This window comes from Eumetopias jubatus, unplaced genomic scaffold, assembly GCF_037043125.1.
Source record: "Eumetopias jubatus isolate StellerSeaLion01/CBP00866 unplaced genomic scaffold, mEumJub1_p1.0 scaffold_6, whole genome shotgun sequence".
NCBI lineage: Eukaryota > Metazoa > Chordata > Mammalia > Carnivora > Otariidae > Eumetopias > Eumetopias jubatus.
In genome coordinates this window covers 50,178,017-50,200,141 of record NW_028274812.1, presented here as the reverse complement: position 1 = coordinate 50,200,141, position 22,125 = coordinate 50,178,017, and the positions used below count along the sequence as shown (strand labels likewise).

Sequence of the window (22,125 nt, the reverse complement as noted above, 5' to 3'; positions counted from 1 at the left end):
AACCACAGAACCAAGCAGTTCAGAGAGCACCAAGCAAAAGCAAATAGGCACATCATGTTCAAAAGTAAAGGCAAATCGGGGCACCTGGGTGGCTCAGTTAAATGTCTGCCTTCAGCTCAGGTTATGATCCCAGGGTCCTGGGATTGAGCCCCATGTCAGGCTCTCTGCTCATCGGGGAGTCTGCTTCTCCCTCTCCCTCTACCTGCTCATTCTCTCTCTCTCTCTCTCTCTCAAATAATAAAAACTTAAAAAAAAAAAAGGAAAGGCAAATCATATCCAAAGACAAAGAAAAAAAAGACACTTTACAGAGAATCAAAGAGAAGCATTATAGCAAAACTACATGAGCCAGACAACAACAGAGTGGTATCTTTTTAAAGGAAGGGAAAAAAAAGGCAATCCACAATTCTATACTCAGCAAAAATATTTTTTTGAAGATTTTATTTATTTATTTATTTGTCAGAGAGAGAGACAGCGAGCACACAAGCAGGGGAAAAGGCAAGCAGAGGGAGAAGCAGGCTCCCCGCAGAGCAAGGAGTCCAACATGGGACTCGATCGCAGGACCTTGGGATCATGACCTGAGCCAAAGGTAGATGCTCAACGGACTGAGCCACCCAGGCAACCCTCAGCAAAAATATTTTATAAAAATACACAGATGGAATATAATACCAGACAGAAACTTGGATCCACACAAAGAAATCAACAACACTAGAAGTGACATAAATGAAAGTAAATACAAAACTTCATTTATTTCTAATTGCTTTTTTTTAAAAAAGATTTTATTTATTTATGTGTGAAAGAGAGAGAAAGAATGCATAAGCAAGGGGAGCAGCAGGCAGAGGGAGAAACAGCTCCCCACTAAGCAAGGAGCCTGATGGGGGACTTGATCCCAGGACCCTGGGATTATGACCTGGGCTGAAGGCAGACACTTAACCAACTGAGCCACCCAGGCATCCCTATTTGTAATTGCTCTTAAAAGCAAAAATAGCAACATATTATACGTTGATAGCATATATAAAAGTAAAACGTATAACAAAAGCACAAAAGATAAACAGGAAGAATTTGGAATCCTTAGAGTACATATGAAATTATGTACTGTTATATGATGGAAGACTTTGGTTAGTTAGAAACGTATATTTCAAACCCTAGGGCTGCCACTAAATTAATTTCAAAAGGTATAAATAAATAAGCAAATAGTGGAGAGAAAGGAAATAAAAAATATCCAAGTAATCCAAAAGAGGAAAAACGAAGCAAAGGACAATAACAGAAAACAGCTACCACAGTGGTAGATTTTTAGTCCAACCATATTACTAATTAGTAACATAAACGATCTTAACACACCAATGAAAAGACAGAGATTATTAAACTAAATGAGTAAGCCCAACTATATGCTATATGCTTTCTACAAGAAACCCATATAAAAGTATAAATGGGTTGAAAGTAAAAGGATGAAAAAAAAGATACGTTGGGAGACAATTCCCCATGGGTCTCTTTGTGGTAGCAGTTTTTGAACAGACTTCTCAGTACTTTACCTGCAACCATCTCCCATCTGCAATTCCACCTTATTAATAGTCAGTAAAATGGAGATCCAGGAATCTCATGTCTACTGCCAGCATCTATGAAAATTTGTGGCAAATTAACGTGACAGCTTTCAAGAAGGTAAAATTTCAGGCCCTTCAAATTCTTGACATATCCTGTAAACACTAATCAAAAAAAAAGCTGGAACGGCTATATTAACAACAGACAAGGAAGATTTCATAACAAGGAATACTGCCTGGGATAAAGAGGCCACCTCACCAACAAGACATAATAATCCTAAATCTAGAAGACCTTAACAAAGCTTCAAAATACATGAAGCAAAAACTGACAGAACTAAAAGAGAAACAGACAAATCCACAAGCTGGAGACTTTAACACATCTCTCTCAATATTTGGTGAAACAAGCAGATGATAAACATATGGAAAAATTCAACTTTATAGCAGTGAGAGAAAACATACAAACTCACAATGAGATATCATTTATACCTATAAGAATTAATTTAGAACTTAAGAACTCTGACAATTCTAAATGTTGGTGATGATGTAGAACATCAGAACTCTCACACACTGCTGGTGGGAATACAGTTTGGTAGAACCACTTTAGAAAACAATTGACATTACCTAGTAAAGGAGACACGTGCACACTCAACCTCAGCAATTCTACTACCCCTAGTATAAACATATAAATTCTTACATACATGCACTAGAAGACATGCACAACAATTTTCATAACAGCATTGTTTTTAATTAGGGATAAAAACAGGAAACAATTCAAATGTCCAAAGACAGCAGAATGGAAAAATAAAATTATGGTATAGTCATATAAGGCAATACAACAGTGAAAATGAATGAACTACATTATATAATTCAACATGGATGATGTCCAAAACATAATGTTGGGAGAAAAAAAAATCACTGCAGAACAAGCATACACAAATAGTTCCAAAAAAATAAAACCACACTATTGTTTAGGGATATATACATATGAGATAAAACTATAAAGAAAAGCAAGGAAATGATTAACCAAAATTATCAGATAGGAGAGAAGAAGGCAATCAAATACTTCAAAGATATCTGTAACATTCTATGTCTTACCTAGGTATTAAAACAGGTATTTGTTATATTCTTTACACATACTAATCTATATTATAGATATATAGAGAATATCTATATTACATATTTATAATTTGAAATGCTTACAAAAAGAATAAGCAATAAATACAGATTCACTCAGCAAGTATTAAAAACAAGTCAAAAAAATAAAATCATGAAATACATATATAACACTTAAGGCCCAAACAGACATTGAGACTCACATGACTAAAAAAAGACCACTTGGTTATACTTAATAGGATATAAAATATGAAACAATGTGTGAGCAAGGCAGTGTGAAGTAGTTACTCTTCATCAGGAGTCTTCACAGCAATTCAGCGGATATTCTTTGGCTCTCCCCAGGTAGCAGGTAAAGTACCAGAGGATGAGATCATGAGGACGGGTGCCATAACTACCCTAGGTTAGGGATACCAAATAGCAAGCACTCTCTCCAGTCCCATGGACAGTTTCCTAAGCCTCAAAATAGACTTGCTCAAGAGTTATCACACCCAGGGAATGTTTCACACCTAAAAACACTAACTGATGGAGCACAGCTATCTCCATTCTGGATGTTACATTAGCTTGGATGTTACACTAGCTTCCATCACTGTTGAGATCACCAAAAGTCCACTGGAAGACCAGTATAAAAAAAATATGAACCAATCTACCAAAAACAGGTTATTTCTTCAATTAAAAAAAGCCTTAACAAATGAAATGAAAACAATATTCAAAGGTATAATAGAAGAACTATCCCCAAATAAAAAGCACCAGCATCTCTACATCAAAAGGACTTTTTTGTCCCAGTTAAAAGTAAAAGAGACTAGAATAATGGCTAGAGAATTATAAAGGAAAAGTCTGAGACACATGAATACAATATTGAACCATGCTGTCATTAACACATGCATGCAATAAAAAGCCATTTTCAGATATTCAAGGGTTCAGAAAAAGTAACCCACATGAGTATCTCCTGAAAAACAGTACCTAAAAACATATTTGTGGCAACCAAAAGAAGGAAATTTAAATTGGAACTCAAGCATGGGTACAAGAGGTATGGTATAAACAAATTAGTGATGGTACTCCATACCAAATTAATATGTAGACTTGAGTCCAAATTGTTCTACTGAAATTTAATACAGAAGCTAAAAATTTTTTGAAAGAGGAGATACATAGTTTATTCAACATTTGTAAGTTAGTCTTAAAAATTAACTTGGGAAGCTAAGAGTGTAAGATGCTAAAATAAGCTAAATTCCTTATATTACATAAAAGACTTTTTTTTTTAAGATTTTATTTATTTGACAGAGACACGGCGAGAGAGGGAACACAAGCACGGGGAGTGGGAGGGGGAGAAGCAGGCTTCCCGCGGAGCAGGGAGCCCGATGCGGGGCTTGATCCCAGGACCCTGGGATCATGACCTGAGCCTAAGGCAGACACCCAACAACTGAGCCACCCAGGCACCCCAAAAAGACAGTATTTTTGATTTCTTCTTAAATTTTATAATTACAACTACATTTCTATATATAAGCTTTTAAGATGATTTCTGCATCTATTTAAAAAAAACACATAAAACAGTCTAATACTGCAAAAAGCAAAGAGTAAAACAAATTATTAAAAAGTATAAAATTATAGGAGAAAAAATCAATTATAACAAATTTTTATTGTTTAAAACCTTTCTGTTGGAAAGATCCTCTGATGGGGTTGAAAAAAATGAAATGACATAAAAAAAGATTAAAAATAGTGATAGGCAATGATAGTATCACAGAAATAGTAATACTAAAAGGAAATAGGAGTAACAATTTTGATGTGGGACAAGGAGGAGGTTTCAAGAAGGGTCTCTTTAAATTGAAAAAAAGGTGTTTACAGAGCTATTCAAACATGGTCCTTAAACTAGCTGTTTGTTATAGGTCTGGAACAAGACAAGTACAAAACTTGAAAGTTTACAGCAATCTGACAGGGGAATTGCATACCTCTTTAATATAATAAAAAAAGGAAGCTTGTATTTTGCTTCTTGGTTTTTCTTTCTTGTTTCATTTTTCTACTTCTATTTTAAAGAAGTATCAGGAAAAAACTGATTCTTAACCACAAATAGTTTGAAAAGCACTGCCATAAAAGATCCGTTAGTCATGAAGTTTTATGTGCCAAATAACTCAACATCAAAATATACAAGTTAAAACAATTAGATATGCAAGGCAAAAATGAAGTGGGAAGCAATTTCATTCCATGACATATTACATAAAAAAATAAGTGTACAGAGGATGAAAGCAAATTATGAAATGTCGTATTTTCTTTAGTAGGTCATATAGTAGAAGATATCCCATCAGTTTAATATCAACTTCTCAGAAGGGAAAATTACTGCATTAAATGCATACATTGTAAGATGTATTACAACCTCAGAAATGTTAACATTTCCTTTAGTCAAGGAAATAGTATGTCCACACAATTTTGTATCAAATAAATGGAAAACATTTTTTATTGAAGTATAGCTGACATACAATATTATACTAGTTTCAGGTGTATAACAGTAATTTGACAATTATATATATTATGAAATGCTCACTACGATTTAATTATAGTTACCATCTGGAAAACTTTTTAATTGTCAGTGAAACATTTATAAAGATATTGATGATATAATAGATTCTAAAGAACACTTCAACAACTTTGAAAAATTAAAAACTAAAGCATGGCAAAAACTGGTTTTCTACCATTCCCCACTATAAATCATGTAAGGATTGTTTGTTTTTGGATGCTGCTGGGTAAAATTATGTATGAAGGGTTTGCCAACTTTAAAAACTTTTGGGTGAAAACTACATTAAATGACTCAAAACACATTCATCTCTATAGCCTCACAGTTTTCTAATCCCCTTTTACACAGAAGTCAAGGGGAAAAACTGAAGTATTTCACAATGTCAAATGCCACAGAGGAGGTCATAGATGCCTCTGCTACCCTCTTCCTAGCTCCCTACAATCTTATTAAAAATGTAGGACATTGTTTGGATTGTGGGCAGCATTACTGCCTTCTCACAAAGGTCAGAGTCCGTTGTCTTTCCTCTATTTGGCCCACTGGGTAAAGGCTAGCCTAATCTAGCTACCCTAATGTAGCTATCTGATTGATTAGGTAAAGGCTGGCTGAATAGGTAAAGAGTTATGAGTTAGAGCACTGCTTGAACCACTACAACTATATGTATGTGTTGTACACACTGCATGCATGTGTGCGTGTGCGTGCACACACACACACAAATTGAACTGGACAAGACTCAAAGCAACATTATCAAGTCATTCTAAGTAACACAAAATTTTTTCCACCTATGCTACACAGTCTAATCATCTAGAAATAGCCCCAAAAGGGGTGGTTTCAGGATAGAACCAAACTTAGAAAAAAAAAAGTAAATAAAAAATAGGATCCTTCTGAAATTGTTCATTTTAAGTCACAGCATTTTAAAGGTAAGTTCTCTAAATAAGAAGTGATAAAGTCACTATTTTTTTTCTTCTATTCCCATGATTAATATTTAAAACTAACTTCAACTAAATGTGATCTAAAGCCTCATTTAAGGTATAAAAGTTCTTTATAAAATGAAAAATTGTTTAAATAAAATGTATTTACCCTAAGAATAAACAAACAGGGAAAAGATATTTGAAAGTCAATTCACAGAGACCAATTTTCCTATTATATGAAGAGGTCCTTGGAATCAATAAACAAAAGACCAAGACCCAAAAAAGGAAAGTGGATAAAAGATAAACATGTAGTACACTGAAAGGGAAATACAACTGGCTCTCAAGCATATGGAAAGACACTCAGTCTCACTTGTAATAAAAGAAATGCAAATTAAAACCACGGAGATCCATGTTTTTATTCCATTAGATTGGCAAAGATCAAAACATTTGAGAACATAATCTTGGTGAAGAGATGGAAGAAGTCTCATATTGCTGGTGGGAGTACAGATCAAAACAACCTGTGTTACACTTTTTCTTCTCTTGAGAATATTCTTGTAAGACATTTAAAAAATATAGTACACAAGATATATTCTATCTTATGTGGGCTGTTGGTCATTTTCAGAAAACTTGTAATTGCCTGCTTTTATAGAATTCTGTTCATATAATAGAGCAGATAGGGAAGTTTAAGAAACTTGGATGATGAACACAGTAATCCTGCTCCATCTGCTGCCCACCTGATACCTTACTGAGCACTTAGTGGGGGCTCAGTAAATATTTGTTGATTAAATGGGACCAGGAATGATGCTGAGCAAGGATGAGAATGGAATAAAACAAGAGCTAGGAATTAGCTAAATTTATCTGAATTGAATAAATTTTTAAATACTATACTTTTTCAAGAGTAGGGCACTGACACACTGACAAATGTTTCCTGAAAAATGAGTCAGCGAGCAACAGTGGTATAGATTATTGCAATAATGGCCCCCTAATGAGTCACACACTCTTAGGAAACCCTTTCCACACTGCCCTGAGCGTGGCCATGTTTTGCTTTGGCCCATGGAACAAGATAAAATATATAGGGCTTGCCTTCACTTGCTGCTTCCATAAACCCTACTACTGAAGGCCAGCCTGCTGGAGACACATGGCACTCCATGACCCTAGCCAACAACTGGCACCAATATCCAGACATATGACTGAAGCCATCCTAGACCAACCGCCTTCCTGCTGACCTCTCAGCTGACTGCGCCACATAAGCAGCCCAACCATCAGCAGGGGCAGAATTGCTTAACTGAGCCCATCCTGGAATCATACGCTAACAAATAGCTTATTTAAACCACTATGTTTTGGGGAGGTCATGCAAAAACCAATACAAGTGGATTTATGTTTTACCTGTTTCTGTTTGTTAGATTTCACAATGAGAATATATTCATATACTACTTGTTTAATCAAACTAAACTTATAAAGATACTTTGTTATCAGACTGATGTAAGTTTCACTATCACCTTATAAGCACATATACATAGAACAAAACAATCCAGTCCAAATGGGAACATGAATTTGAGAGGAGACTTAATATTGCTCAGGAAAAAAAGGGTCAGTACAGAGTAGCAGGGTATACTATCATACACACACACAAAAGTGAATAAGAATATATTCATGGTCACGGTCATGTCTCAATAATGACTATTATCAAATTACAAAATCTCAGATTTTGCTTCTCTGCTTCTTCTGTTTAGGCTAATACACATTCCCTCATTTTAATCCTCACATGCTATGAGGTAAATATACGCTGAATAACTTTAGGCAAAAATTAATTAACCTCTCCAAGCCTCATTTCCTCAACTGTAAAATGGGGATAATAGTACCCATTTTATAGAGTTGTTAAAGATTAAAAAACTCACTTAGAACTGGGTACATAGTAAGGGGTCAATATATGGCCTATAATTTCTGTTAGTAAAATGACTTAAAAGTAATGTCTTTTGACTAACCTGGCTTCTATTTTAAAATCATTAAGCATCATCAACCAAGGAGTGAGTCATCCAAATTAATGTGAAAATCTTTCTAATGACTTCAAGAAAAAAATTAAAAGACAATGTTATTAAAAAAAAAAAAACAAAAAACCTGGGAATACATATAAGGAAAATATGGTGAAGAAATCGAAACTCCAGGCAATAATGAATCCATTTGGTCCACATTCCACAATCCTAAATAAGTTTAAAAACCAATGGCTTCAATTTTTGTGTTTTATGAATTCACAAACGGCAAAAACAAGGGAGCAATAAATCCTATTATCACCTTTGTGACCTCTGGCACACATACTTTTAATTCTTTCTACCACCATCTTTAATAAAGGTGGCACTACTGAAGGCTTTGGAAAATAAGGCTCTTTCAGAAGAAATAAACTTAACCTAATCTGCAGCATTGGAAAATTATAGTTACTCCTTCAATCAATGGCTTAACATTGCCCTTTTTCAAGGCCAAGATCAGGCCTGGACACTTTTGTTTCTCTCTGTAGATCAACAGTTAAAAAAGAAAAATCAGACCTAATGGGTATTTATAAAAAAGTCAATTCTTTAAAAAGTATTTTAAACAGGTAATTACCTAGCCTGAAGACATAAGAGGTAGTGACCAACTACAAAAAGCTTTACACCACAACGTGCAGGTACTTTAGTTTGCCCTATTGTGAGAAATTAATAAATGCTACAAAAATTCCATTTTTCATTTCAATTCAATTAAAGAGTGCTTAGTATATATGAAATAATGTGGCAGATTCTGGAATTAGAAGAGTAAAGAAAGTAACACTTATACTGATATCATGCCACACATTTGCTGATTATTGTTTAATCATAATAATCCAATGAGGTAAAAATTATTAGAACTCATTTTACAGAGGAGGAAATTAGGGCTCACTGAAGTAAAATAACTTGACCAGGGTCTCTCAGCAGAAGACAGTGTAAGAGGTATTGGGGGCAGGGGGGGGCGGGGGGGGCAGGGAGGCACATAAGGGTGCCATGTAACCATGCCTACAGACAAACACAACACTAAATGTAGTAAGTCCTTTATCAGCAATGTGAAAGGGGGCTAAGACTATGGGAAGCCAAAGAGATAACCTTTTGAGAATGGGCAAAGGAGTCACAAAAGGCTTTAAAGAGGTTAATATTTGAGTTGTTACTTTTAAGGATGAGTAGGATTTATCAACTTCAATGCCAAGGCTTACCCCCAACCCCCCTCATCCCCAATATATTAACCAAAATAAATTACTTACTTGAAATTGAGAAAAACAATTTTGAGAGAAATCTTCCTCAGATATATTATTCCATAGTTTTAAAACAAATAATATGATGACAGTTTAATTTTTAGGTTGCTTTTATGTGGCTTGTCTTGGTTTTTATTCTGAAATGAAATTTAGATTAGTCATTTTCTTGTTCTGAGAAACTAGGAGTATGCCAACACGTTTTAACTTCACATTTTTTCACATATCAACATGTATTCTTACTTACAAAACCTTCCATTTCACCATCTCAAACAAAACCTAATTTAATATATAAATTACTTTGAAGTGTAAATATATATGCAAAATAAGATATTTCTTTAATTATGGTTATACTTCCTTGGTAATTGTAATAAATGGAAGAAAAATAGAAAACTCTTGTTATATTGTTATTTATTACACAAGCATTTTTGAGGTAACACGCTTTCTTTTACTATTTGAATCGTTTATATAGTAAATGCTCTCTCAACCCAAAGAAAATTAAATAACTACCCCCAAGGAAACTGACCTCAAATTCTTAGTTTTTCCCACAACTAACGTTTAAAAAGAAAATAGAATTGGACCAAAAAAACCCTAACATTTACAATGACAATTACTACCCTTTCTCAGAATTTACTTTGCTAGGCATACATTCAATTTCTGCTGCAGAAAACAGTCCAGTTTGCTAATACTAATTAAGCAACAAAATATTTTTCATTAAAAAAATGAAATATTTAAAAAGCTACAGAGAACTGGAAGAAACACAGGTCATCTGAAAAACTTAAATGACAAAAACAAAAACAACAGAAAACAAAAAAAACACCCACACACCAAAAGATTAAATAGACCATTAAGAGGGTTTTATTTTTACTTATAATTTGTTTTAATCTCAAAAATGCATCTACTTTACGTTTAAACAGTGGAGTTTTGTTTTAATTGCCTAAAACACTTACTCCTGCCCTATCTGTATCTTACCTGGAAACTCTAAGTTAACACATTTTACCCAAAGTTCACTGCACCTGAACTCCCATTATTTCCTCTCTTATTTAGTATCACTGTGGTGTTAAAATGACAGCCAGGTACCAAAGTAACATACAACATACCATACCCCATATCTTAATAAGTTGCTGAGTATTTCTTTGAAATGTCTATGGCTAATGACAACATCCTTTGAAATCTGTTTAACCCCAGATGGGGTTAAACCTCATTATAAAAGGAATCCCACTACAACCTATTCTACAGGAAGATTCTAAGCACTGTTACACACAGTAGGCCCTTAAAGATTTCTAAACTGTGTACATGCAGGTCTTCTAATAATTCCTTCAAGGTTCAGTATGTTCACCTTTCAATTATCAATGCCTTCTTCCAATTTTCCCTCAGGTTTGGGGGGACAGTGTGAGGCAGTGAGAGCTAAGAGTCAAGATCCTTAGTTTTCACCCCTAGCCCACACAAACAACTTATAGGACACTGGACAAATCCCTGAGCTTACTTATCTAGGTTTCAGTTCTCTTTATATAAAATGAAAGGATTTGACCAGAACAGTGTTTCCCAAACTTTTTCACATTGTAAATAATATCTGTTCAGCACAGAGACCAACAGAAGGGCATTTGGAAGCATCAACATGGTGCTTGGTGAAAAAAATTTATCACATTTTCTTTATATAATTATAGAAGAAAATTAAAATTTAAATGAGGTTCATAATAATATGAATGAATCTCAAATGCAACCTTTTTCACATCGAGAATAATATTTAAAAATAACAATGATGTTTATTTTTGCAAAACATACATGCACTATTAGGCAGCCACCTTGCAGCAAGCTAAATGACACATCAGATGCACATGACTAGGAGATCTAATACAGGCGAATACAGAAATTCAGGCCTAGAGCTGGGCTCCCCAGGGCAATCAACATCCCTGCTACCCTGTGCTCTCATTGTCATTGGGCTACACCTTGCACCGTGTAACATGCTCCTCAGGCACCCATAATATAAACTCCAACAGCAGTAGCTCCATGATCCCTTCTCCACAAGAGGCAGCTGCATATTCTGTGGCAAGCTGAAGTAGATTCCAAGTAATAAAGCACCTCCTTTAATGCATTAAAAATATCAAAAGGAGCAGTAACTGCAGGTTATTGCTCATGATGTTACCTGCTTAAAGGAACCCCACAGCCTTCCTTTAAACCCACTCCACTAGGGCCACCCTCCAGTGAACCACGTAATATCATCGGGAGGCTCTGAATTAGAAGACCTCTAGCAAAATCTAAAATTAAACAGTATTGCAGTAGTCATTTGGTAACTGTTCACAACTATTACAGCCTTTTGTTCTTGTTCTTCTTTACCAATTCCTTCAAACACAACTTAAAAAAAAACAACCGAACTTTGAATAGGTATCACATGCACATGGTAAAAAAAAAAAATTCCAAAATTACCACGGTATACTAAAAAAAAAATTCAGTCTCCCACCTTTGTCCTCTAGGCCACCAGTTCCCTTCACTGGAAGCAACCACTGTTACCAAACTCTCATATATCCTTTGATATTTATAAACACACACACACACACACACACACACACACAGATATATACACACATGTACATATATATCTTATATATTTTTTTAAACCACACAAATGGCAGCATACTATACACGGAGTCTTACATGTTGCTTTTTTTTCTCTTAACGTATCTTAGACATGGCACCATTGCAGTACACAGTGTTGCTTTGTTACTTTAAGGGTTGCCTAGTATTCCATTGAATAGATATACCATTATTTACTTAACCACTCCCGATTTATGCTTAAGTTTCCAATTTTTTGCAATGACAATGCTGCCACAAATATTCTTACATGTTCATTTAACACATATATAAAATATTTGAGGATGAAATTGCTAGATCAAAATATATGTGTATCTTTAATTTTGAAAATGATTTCCAAATTGCTTTCCATAGAAAATGAACACTTTATATTCCCACCAGCAATATGAGAATGCCCATTTCCTCTTCTTCTCATTCTCCCTAAGTTATACTATGTAATCAATTGTTCCTAATTTGATAGGTGATAAATAGTATGTTGTAGCTTTAATTTACATCTCCTTTATAAATAAAATTGCACACCTTTTCATATGAATTCTCTTTGCTCATTTTGTCTACTAGATTATTTTCTAGGAGCTCTTTGTATATTAATGGGACATTAGTGAAGAGTGTACAAATAAGTTTTACTAGTCTAAGATTTTTTTCTCTATACAGAATTTATTTTTTATGTTGTAAAGATCAGCAACCTGGCTCCAGCTCTGTTTTATACTTTGAAAGGTCTTTGCCATTCCTAGATTATATTAAAAATAATTATCCTATCTTGTTTTGTTTTCACATTTAAATCTTCTGATTCATCTGGAAGGCAACTTTTTATTTTTCCAGATGATTAACTGGCTATCTCAACACTATTAAATAATTTTTTTCCATACTAATAGGTAAAGGTAGCACCCATTTCCACAAAGTTCTTATTTATATTTAAGTCAGTTTCTGGCTTCCACTCTGTTTCATTGTTGCTCTGTGCCAAAACCACACTACTTTTCAAAACATTTTAAAATTAAAATCAGTTTACATTATGAATGGGTATAATAAAAAAAAAAAAGCCAGGAATTGCTGGCTTGCTTTAATGTAAGAATCATTCTGCAGTTCCTAAATTGAATTTATATAATAAAGTTCAATACTATCATCACACAATCATGCATTTGTGCGGACACTTATTTTGGAGCCCAGTGTGAACTTCAAGTCTCTTTTGCTGTATTTCTGAACCATACCTAGAAAGCCAGTTTTTCCTTAATTTTGTACAGTTTTTTTCTCAAATTATAAAACCAATACATTCTCTCTGTAAGAAAATCTAAAAAATTCAAAACACACCTCTCAGAAATAACCAACCTTTATATTTTTGTGTATTTTTTTCCTGCATTTTAATAAATGACTATTTTGCAAACTCATTTTTTTCACATAATATACTGAGCATTGTTCTATATTATTTTATATTCTTCTAAAATGTTATTTTAATGACATTAGTTCTATATGAATATGCCCAGTTTATGTAACCACTTCCCAACGGTTGAATATTTGAAGTTGTGCCTTGTTGATGACTATCATCTACTGATTAATTCTTGCAAAAATGCTTGATTTTCAAGCACTGTGGTAAATATTGACTGTATAATAGTGAGCAGAAATGAACACATTACCAGCATTTATGGAGGTTACTGGGAAAAACAGACATTAATCTCCAACATATATACAATTACAATTATAACAAGTGTTATGAAGGAGAGTTTATGGAGTTTTGAGAGTCTCTGATAGGGAAGGCTTCCCTGAGGAAAGATAAATCAGAGTTTAGGTGAAGGAAAAGGAAAAACATTCTAGGCAGAGGGAACAGCAGGTACAAAGGCATCATTGTGGAAGGGAGCATGGCAAGAATAGGGACTGAAATAAGGCCAATATGGCTGGAACACAAAGAGCAAGGCAAGAAGAACATGGCTCAAGCCATGACTGGATAGAAAGGTAGGGGCCAGACCATATGCAAGACCTTGTAAGACATGTAGACGTCACCACATAAGACATGTAGCTTTGTCCTTACCCTAAATGCAATGGAAAGCTACTGAAGCATATCAAGTAGTAGGGTGATATAATCAGGTTTGCATTTTGAAAAGATCCCTCTGATTACAGTGTAGAAAACAGATTAGAAGGGAACAGAGTGGATTGGGGTAGGCCAAGATTAGGAGGCTATTATAAATGCATCCAAAAATGCTAGTAGTTTAGGGTGGTGATGGATAATGAAAAGAAGTAGATGGATTCAAAAGATAATCAGATTTTGCCAAAAGATTTACATTCATAGATTAAAATCCCTAAAACTAGAATTATTGGGTCAAAAAACATTTCAAGGATTATGATATGTATTGCCAAGCTGCCCTGCCGAGAGCAGTTTTCTCTTTGTGAATTACCTTGTATCTGTTCCTCTATCAGAATTTGGATATTCCTTAAAAATGACTTAATCCATACTTCCTTCATGAAGCCTTCCCTGACTCCCCTTTTTGCCTGCTAGTTGGTCACTGACATGTCCTCCTTTGAGTCTTTGCTTTCTTAAACACATTTTCCATCATACTCCAAACTATGTTTGACTTATGTTTCCATGTCATCTCTACCATATTGTGAGAGTCTAGAGGGTAAAAGTTGTTCATGACACCAAAAATAGCTCAATATACATAAGAGGTTCTCATTAAGTGTTCACTGAATGAACCCAATCACTATTACCAGATTCTACTGTGTCCAGACTTAAGAGGGCCCTGCTTCATCCTCTGATTTACTAATTGTGATTTTAAATCAAATATAATACAGAAAGCTAACAAAATTTGCTACTCAGGGCTCCAAATGCCTACTAAAGTCATTAATTTTGTTTGTAGTAAATCACTAAATCTCAGTAGTGCTCCTGAAAAACCTTTCTAGTAATTACATCAAATATTATGTGATCTTAAAATATTTTTAAATGGCTTAGCAAAAAAAAAAGACACTACGAACAAACAAGAGTTTTATTAGAGAAATTAGTTGAAATTAGTTGTAATTTGAATTGTTGATAAATGCTATGGTTTTTCAAAATTGTATTGGTCTCAAACTTAGTTAATAATCCAATTTACAAAAGAAGTGAGGTTATTAAACTACATAAATTTATACAGCATTTCAGAATGATCAGTTTCTTATGTTGAAAAACTTGATTTCATGTTTAACAGTTAGCATATAGAACAATCTACCAAAATTTTTACTACCTGGAGGAAGACTAGAGGGGGGAGTGGCAGAGTTCCTCACAGTAATCATAAAGACAGGCAGCTCCCTCTATAGTCTGTTTGGCCTACTTTGTTAATTACTTGCTGTGTGAACATCTCACTCACACTCTTCTATTTACTCCTACTCTGTATCTCAGCAGGGAAGCTTTTTGAGAGGATAATTCTGTTTAACCTGGTGCTAAGAAAACTGAGAGCTTTGTAAACTCAACACGAAGTGAGTTACATCAAGGAACTAAGCAAGAGTTGGGATGTGGAAACCGGACAGCTTCCCAGATCCACCAGAGTCAGGTCTTCAAAATGAAGCCTCAGGATTTTATTTGCAGTGAATTCCCAGAGCAGTCACACCTGTATTCAAATCTAAGTGAAAAAACACAGCCCTCTGCTTTAGTTATTTATAACCTTGCTTCTCTCCATTAAAACAAGTTACCGAAACGTTGTTACATTGCTCAATACATTGTTATATCAAAACAACGATCAAGACATTTTTAAATGAGTGAAGAAAAGCAGAAGAGGTTTTTTGGTTTTAAAAAATAATTCCATCACTCACATGAAGAAAAAGTGATTCAGTAATCAATATCCTCAGTCGGCAAGGGATTAAATGAGTCAGGATTTACCATTCAAATTTGAATATGCCACTTTCTTTAATATCTTTTCAAATTTCACCAACTCACGATAGGAGAGCTTTTAAACCTAATTTATTTCTTAAATTATTCAAGATATGCCCTCAAAACACAGGACAATCAGAAGTCAACCGGACTGTTTTCTAAAGCAGAAAATTACCTTTTTGAATAGAAAAACTGAACTAGCAAAAATGTAAGAAACCAATCAGTTCAGAATTTATAATACAAATATAAAATGCCCTCTTTATTTGGGGAACAATTTTTTCTGCTTATTTTTCAGGACTCATTTATAAAGCAAACTCAGTTTAAAAACAGCTTTTCTCCAAATCAAGATAATTAAGGACTTCCAAAATTAACTACTATATGTGAAAGGCTTAAATTTATGGTACTCTATGTAACATAGATTTATCATGTTACTATTTCATTAATTTGTTTTACTAATTAGTAAATAAACAGTTTGTATTTCCAAACAATAAAACTGTCTTCATTAAAAATTCTATCATTCAGAGTTTTACTAAGTCAGATTGACCTTTTATATTATTTTCAAGTTTTATTTTAATGGGTGAACTGGACTAGTTGTCTTTGGGGAGAGAATTCAGGAGCAGATAATTGTACAGTTTTTGCTTACGTTTCATTAATACTAATTTTACTGGGAGTTTCTAACATGTTAAAAATGTTGGCTTGATTTCTGAAGGCTATAAACTCTAAATGTATGCCAGTGACTTCACATTTTTTCACCTGTTGAAGAAACAGAAGTTATGTGTGAAACGGAGAACTATATTTATAGTAAACTCAATTTGATACTCCTTAACAACTTTAAGTTTCAGTTTCTTTGTATCAAGTTTTATATCCTTCAATATATGTACAAAAAAGTCATCCATATTCATTTACATTATACATTTCAAAGTATATTTTTTGAAGTTTTTTTAAGGGGGGGGCTGTTAATCTATTGTAAGATGTCCAGAAGGGAAAAAATAAATATTTATCATCAAATAGTCCCATGTCTGTTTTTTTATATTGAAAAACACAAAAGTATCTTATCATCTTTATCTTTCAAAGAATATTTTCTCACATTATAGAATTACTGCTAGCTCACAGTGAAATTCACTTATTCCACAAACAAAACTTCTATAACACAGCTTGAAAATCATCCAGGGATATTGGATGATATCCAATATCTACACAATGACTTGTGTAGAGGGGGGAAAAAACCAAACAAACAACTATGTGTAAAGTAATCCAAATCATACAAACTTTAATACATAGAAATGCCACAATATATCCTATTAGCATATCACTTTATAATTCGGAAATCTGGCTGAAGAGAGCTATATGAACGTCACTATCTTATTCTTCCTCTGTACTTGAAGTGAGAACAAACAGTATATTACACTGAAATTCCAATTAGAAACAAAGACAGCACCAATACATTTAAAAGGGCAGAAAATCTATCCTTCAGAACTTCACTGCCTCTATTTTCCAGCCTCCAAAGTTTCAGGTGTTATACTTTCACCAAATGAATAGCACTCAAAGTCCCCATTTTACCAGGTCCCTATCATCAAAATCGTTTTCGTTATTTTAAAAAGGAATACAAATCTCACTAACAACACTGAAATTTTTAACAAAGAGAATTCACATTAAAAGAAAACTGCTTGAAAATGAGTGCTTGTGTTTGAGAAAGTGTTATTATCTTGGTAGTCCACAGAAACAGTAGTAATAAGATGAATTGTGATTAGGGCAAGGAGCATCAAGTGGGATAATGCTATCTAAAATCCCATAGGGCAATACATAGCTAGAGGTAAGAGCATCCCTTTCTAGGAGGCAGCTCCACTATTTCATGTAGGTAGTTCAAAGCGTGTCGAAAATCACAACGATTTAAAACCGTGTAAATCTAGCCACTACCTATTTATATATTATCACAAATCCCTAAGAGCTTTTGAGAATGTAGCTCTGTCACTGCTGTCTCCCCACCCTACTCGTTCATCAAAACAGTTTTTATTTTAAAGATACGTGTATTTAAAATGCAATACCACAACTCAGCATAGGGGCATTTCTAAATGTGTTGCTGAGTTTAGCTGTGGTTCTCAAGAAATTCACGTTGAGTGGGATGTTTTACGTTGGGCAGCACACACGTATTTCTTACTCCCAAGGATCCACGTTTCCCTCAAAGCAATGCACCTGAGGATGCTGCCCAGTCCCCAGACTCTGAGGCTCAAACTCTAAGGAGTCACGACCTGCACTCACAGCAGAACCACATGGTCACTTCAACGCGAAAGATTATTTGGCCCCAGGCGCCACTCTTCAGCCCGCGGCATCTCCGGAAGGGGCAGAGGAGAGCGCGGGCGAGAGGCGGCGAGGAGAGACTGAATACAGAGAGCTGACACTTCCTCACTCCTCTTAAAGCCATTTCCAGAAAGGGCACTTGGGAGACGCGCGGGGGTGTCCGCAGTCCCACCAGCGACAGACCTCAGAGCGGGGCCCTGTGAACCCGTTCAAGAAGGACATGGCGCGGCCACCTGGCCCATCCTCCTGGGCCAGGGAGCTGTTGGGCGCTCGCTTCCCTCCGGCCTGAGATAGGGAGTCCGGATTCGGCTCCCGACCGCCGAACGCACTGTAAACACTCGGCGCCCGCCGCCTCCCTCCCCGGGGAGGAGGCGGCGCAGCGCTCGCGCGGACCCTCATTTTTGCGCCTCTTGTCACGCACCCGGGGAAAGGCGAGAAGGGCGGAGAGGAGGGAAGAGGCGACAGCGATACACCGAGGGCCGGCGGCGTGCGCGCGTGTGCGCGGCGGGGAGGGCAGCCCCGGCGCCCCGCCGGCTCCAGCCCGCGCCCCGCGCCCGCTTACCTGCCGGGGTCGCTCCGAAGACTCGCACCACCGGCACCTTCTTGACAGGGGCCTGGGTGAGGGGGGATTGGCAGATATCCAGCCCCTGCAGCGGGCTGGCCATGTAGTAGTCGGCAGTCACTATCCTCACTGAAAACATGTTCGCCGCCGCCGCCACCGCCTCCTCTTCACGAGCGATCTGGCAGCGGCAGCAGCAGCAGCGGCGGCGGCGGCGGCTTCTTCCGCAGCGACGGCCCCACAGCGGCGGCGCCCCCTCCCCTCTTCGGCTCGGCCCCCTCCCCTCACACACACACACACAGAAACCGTGAGCAGCGGCGGCGGGCGGGGCGGTGTTGGCACTGCTGCCGCCGCCTCCTCAGGAGCACCCGGCGAGGGGCAATAGGAGAGAAGCCCTGGCGCTTTCGTCGGTGCTGGTGCTGCCGCCACTGCCGCCACCGCCGGGAATCACACGGGCTCCTCGGTCCCAGGCTGCAGCTCTTGTTGCCATGATGATGATGTCACGGACGCAACCACCGGGGGAGGGGAGGAGGGGGTTGTGTGTGTGTGTGGCGAAGGGAGGGCGGTGAGTAGTTGGGGGAGGGGACGCGGCGGGAAAGGGAGGGAGCGGGGCGGGCACCCGAGCGGGACACCCGGGCGGGGGCCGAGAAGGTGTTTTCTCCCCCGCCCCCGGGGCTCGCAGCGAGGGAGGAAGCTGGTGGAAAGCTCGGCCCACGACTGGCGCTGGGAATCGATGACTCGGCCGGTGGGCACGGCCACCTGGGTGGGGGCAGCGGAGGGGGGCGGCGGAGCGCCGATGTCATGGATGGGCTCCGAGGGGCTTGCGGGAGGGGGGCCGTCAGTGTTCGGGGCCGTTTTAGCGGCTAGGCGTGATAAGTTGGACCTGCGGTGCTCACGCTCGCCTAGCCGACCGCCATTTCACATCCTGCGGAGGAGGCGGGGGCAGCCGCGGAGACGGCTTTTTACAAGGTAAGAAAACCCGCCCGCGGGAGGAGGAAGGCAAGACGCAGATCTCGTGCCGCCGCGGCCTCGCGGGAGGGCGGGCAGCGGAACGGGCGGAGCCGGGCACGGACACAGCCGGCCCTTCTCAGGTAACGCCGCGGCTCTGCGCGTGGCCCGGGGGCGGTGCGAGGGGCGGGGGCGCGCGAGCGCGGGCTCCGGCCTATAAAAGGGCCGCCCGGGCGCTCCCTCCCGTTTGTGCGGCTAGAGTCGCCGCGCCCCCTCCCTTTACGCGCTGCTGCAGTGTCTGCGCCTGGCCACCTAAAGGGGTTTGTTCACGCTCGGCTCTGCTTAGCTTTGCCAGGGGTTGGCCGATCCGGTGCTCAGGGACTTCCCACCGCGGTGTTTTTCTCCCGCTCTAACAGATCCTTCCTTGGTTCCCTCTTTGACCTCACAGGCTGCGTCCCGGGCGCGCGCGTGTACATGTAAGGACTTGTCCGCGCTCAGTGACCTCCCTCCCCTTCTCCCTCCCCCGGCAGAATCCAGGATTAAGAGCCTTTCAGAGAAATGTTCGGCCAAAGAAAAAGGCCCGTGAAAGTCACCGCATTAGATGTGGACACCCAGTGTTATTAACTATTTGTTTGAGGTTTTACTACCCAAAGGCATAAAAGCAAAAGGAGGTAGGGAAGGACTGTTAAACAAAACAACTTTATCCAAAAGGGGGGGGAATAGATAGGGGTGCAGTTATGAAATCGAAAAAAAAAAGGGGGGGTAGTAACAAGCAGCTGGGTTGGCCATCATATTGGAACCGAGGGGTTTTGTCTGACTTGGTCACTAATACTGGGTGTAACCTTGGACAAATAATTTGGTTTCTTCGGACCTTAGTTTCCTCCTCCGTGGAATGAGAGTTTCACTTAACAAAACCAGAAGGGTTTCTTCCCAACAAAAAGATTTAAGCAGTAGGAGGCAGAAACCATGGTTTCAAGTTCGAAGTATGGCACTGAATAAAGGACTTTTGACAGTCATTTTCAACCTGCCCTAATTAGAGATCATTCACACTTATGTATGATACAGGTGTATTTTAATGGTTAGTAGGTTGCCATATATTTTTTTAAGTGGTGTGAGAGATCCTCATTTTGAACCATTTTGGTTCTTCAAATAGGAAAATCAAAAGGCTCAAAGGGACAGATCACTGGTAAGAAGCTGTCTGTAAATTCCGTAACATATAACGCCAATAAGAATTTATGCTCCAAGGGATTTGAGACTGATTACCACAGTAAATTAGCCTGCAGTTTTCAACCTCAGAGCATGATTATAATAAACATAGGTAGCAAGACTTCTAATATACAGGAAATTACCTAATATTTTTTTAAAAGGCAAATCTCTTAAATTGATTTAAGTTTTAGAAGCCTATGGAAGTGATTTAAAAATAGCGTTACTGTGCTAAAATGCATTTTCTCGTAAAATAAATATTTTTGGTCAAGCTGAATGTCAGATGCATGACACCAGTGATTCTCATAATATTCTATGGCACTGGAGTTTTAAAATTTAATATTTTGGCTCTTACTAAGTCACATCTTTAGGGATGAGGCCTGGAAATCTTAGCAACCTCACCCACCACTCATGATTCTAAAGTAATATAAAATCGAGAGTCCCTGTACTATATTATAATTCAAGTACATCCATAATATTTAAATTATACTATTCCTAACTAGAAAAAGGTAGAAGTATCAAATTCATGGATTAACTATTTCTAGAAAAGGGTTTCCTTCCCCCTACCTCTTGAATCAACATCATTGACTAAGAAAAGGCAATTGCAACCACAATTCAAATCTTTCCAAAAGGCCAAGGAAAGAATGTTCACTCTTGAAGAAAAACATTTGCAGCATGAAATTAGGATGTTTTGTCCATTGCACGTAATTGAGTTTAAGCTGAAGCTTGAATTGAAAACCTGAGAATACTTCCCTAATTAATCACTATCAAATGTGTGGGTAAGAAAGAGTTCTGAAATTTTGAGTCAGGAAATGAAAATTTTAAACTGTCATTTACTAGCTGAATGAGTTTGGAAAGATCACTCTTTGGAGTTTGTTTCATGATCTCTGAAATGGATAGTAATTCCTGTTTTAACTTCTCAGGAATGGTACAGACTCAAATGAGATAACATATGTGAAAGTATCATGATAAACTATTGGCATCCAGAGGTTTAACTCATCTAAAAGGAGTAAATAAAATCATTTGGAATTGTCTTATCTACACAGAATAAGAGAAATGCCAAAATTGAACTCTCTATATCCTTAAGTATTTCTTTTTTTGTTGTTGTTACTGTTGAGTGGCTTCCGTTTGCTGGCTGATTTGAGATACAGTGAGACAAAACAGACATGGTCCCTGCTCTTACAAAGTTTATAGTCTAGCATCATAAAAATGTATTTTAGTCATCTCATTTGACATTTATCTCTTCTAGTCCACTGACCTATACTCATCATGTCATGCTTTTAGTAAAAACCTGCCATAACTTCTGTACCAATACTGTTGTATGTCTGTCAGTATTGGCCTATTAGCAATTTATATAATCTCGAACAGAAGGCAATGGCTACCATAATCT

General features: G+C 37.7%; 1 protein-coding gene and 1 long non-coding RNA gene across 4 annotated transcripts in view; one reads left to right on the top strand and one right to left on the bottom strand.

Moving 5' to 3' along the window:
- REV3L (REV3 like, DNA directed polymerase zeta catalytic subunit) overlaps positions 1–18,810 on the bottom strand; it is a 177,263-nt gene extending 158,453 nt beyond the window's left edge. For 2 of the 3 annotated variants that reach the window (XM_028104166.2, XM_088023889.1), the window contains exon 1: positions 9,322–9,398. Coding sequence is in view for 1 of the 3 variants with exons in the window: in XM_028104163.2 (XP_027959964.2) it covers positions 18,588–18,726 (139 nt within the window). In the remaining 2 variants the exon portion in view is untranslated. Of the gene's footprint in view, positions 1–9,321; positions 9,399–18,587 lie in introns of those variants that run through there. The other variant, XM_028104163.2, reaches the window with a different exon arrangement.
- Positions 18,811–19,421: 611 nt separating this feature from the next.
- Positions 19,422–22,125, top strand: part of LOC114209908 (uncharacterized) — a 92,852-nt gene continuing 90,148 nt past the window's right edge. Inside the window, exon 1 of the long non-coding RNA XR_015768316.1 lies at positions 19,422–19,553. This is a non-coding gene — a long non-coding RNA (uncharacterized LOC114209908). The remainder of the gene's footprint in view (positions 19,554–22,125) is intronic.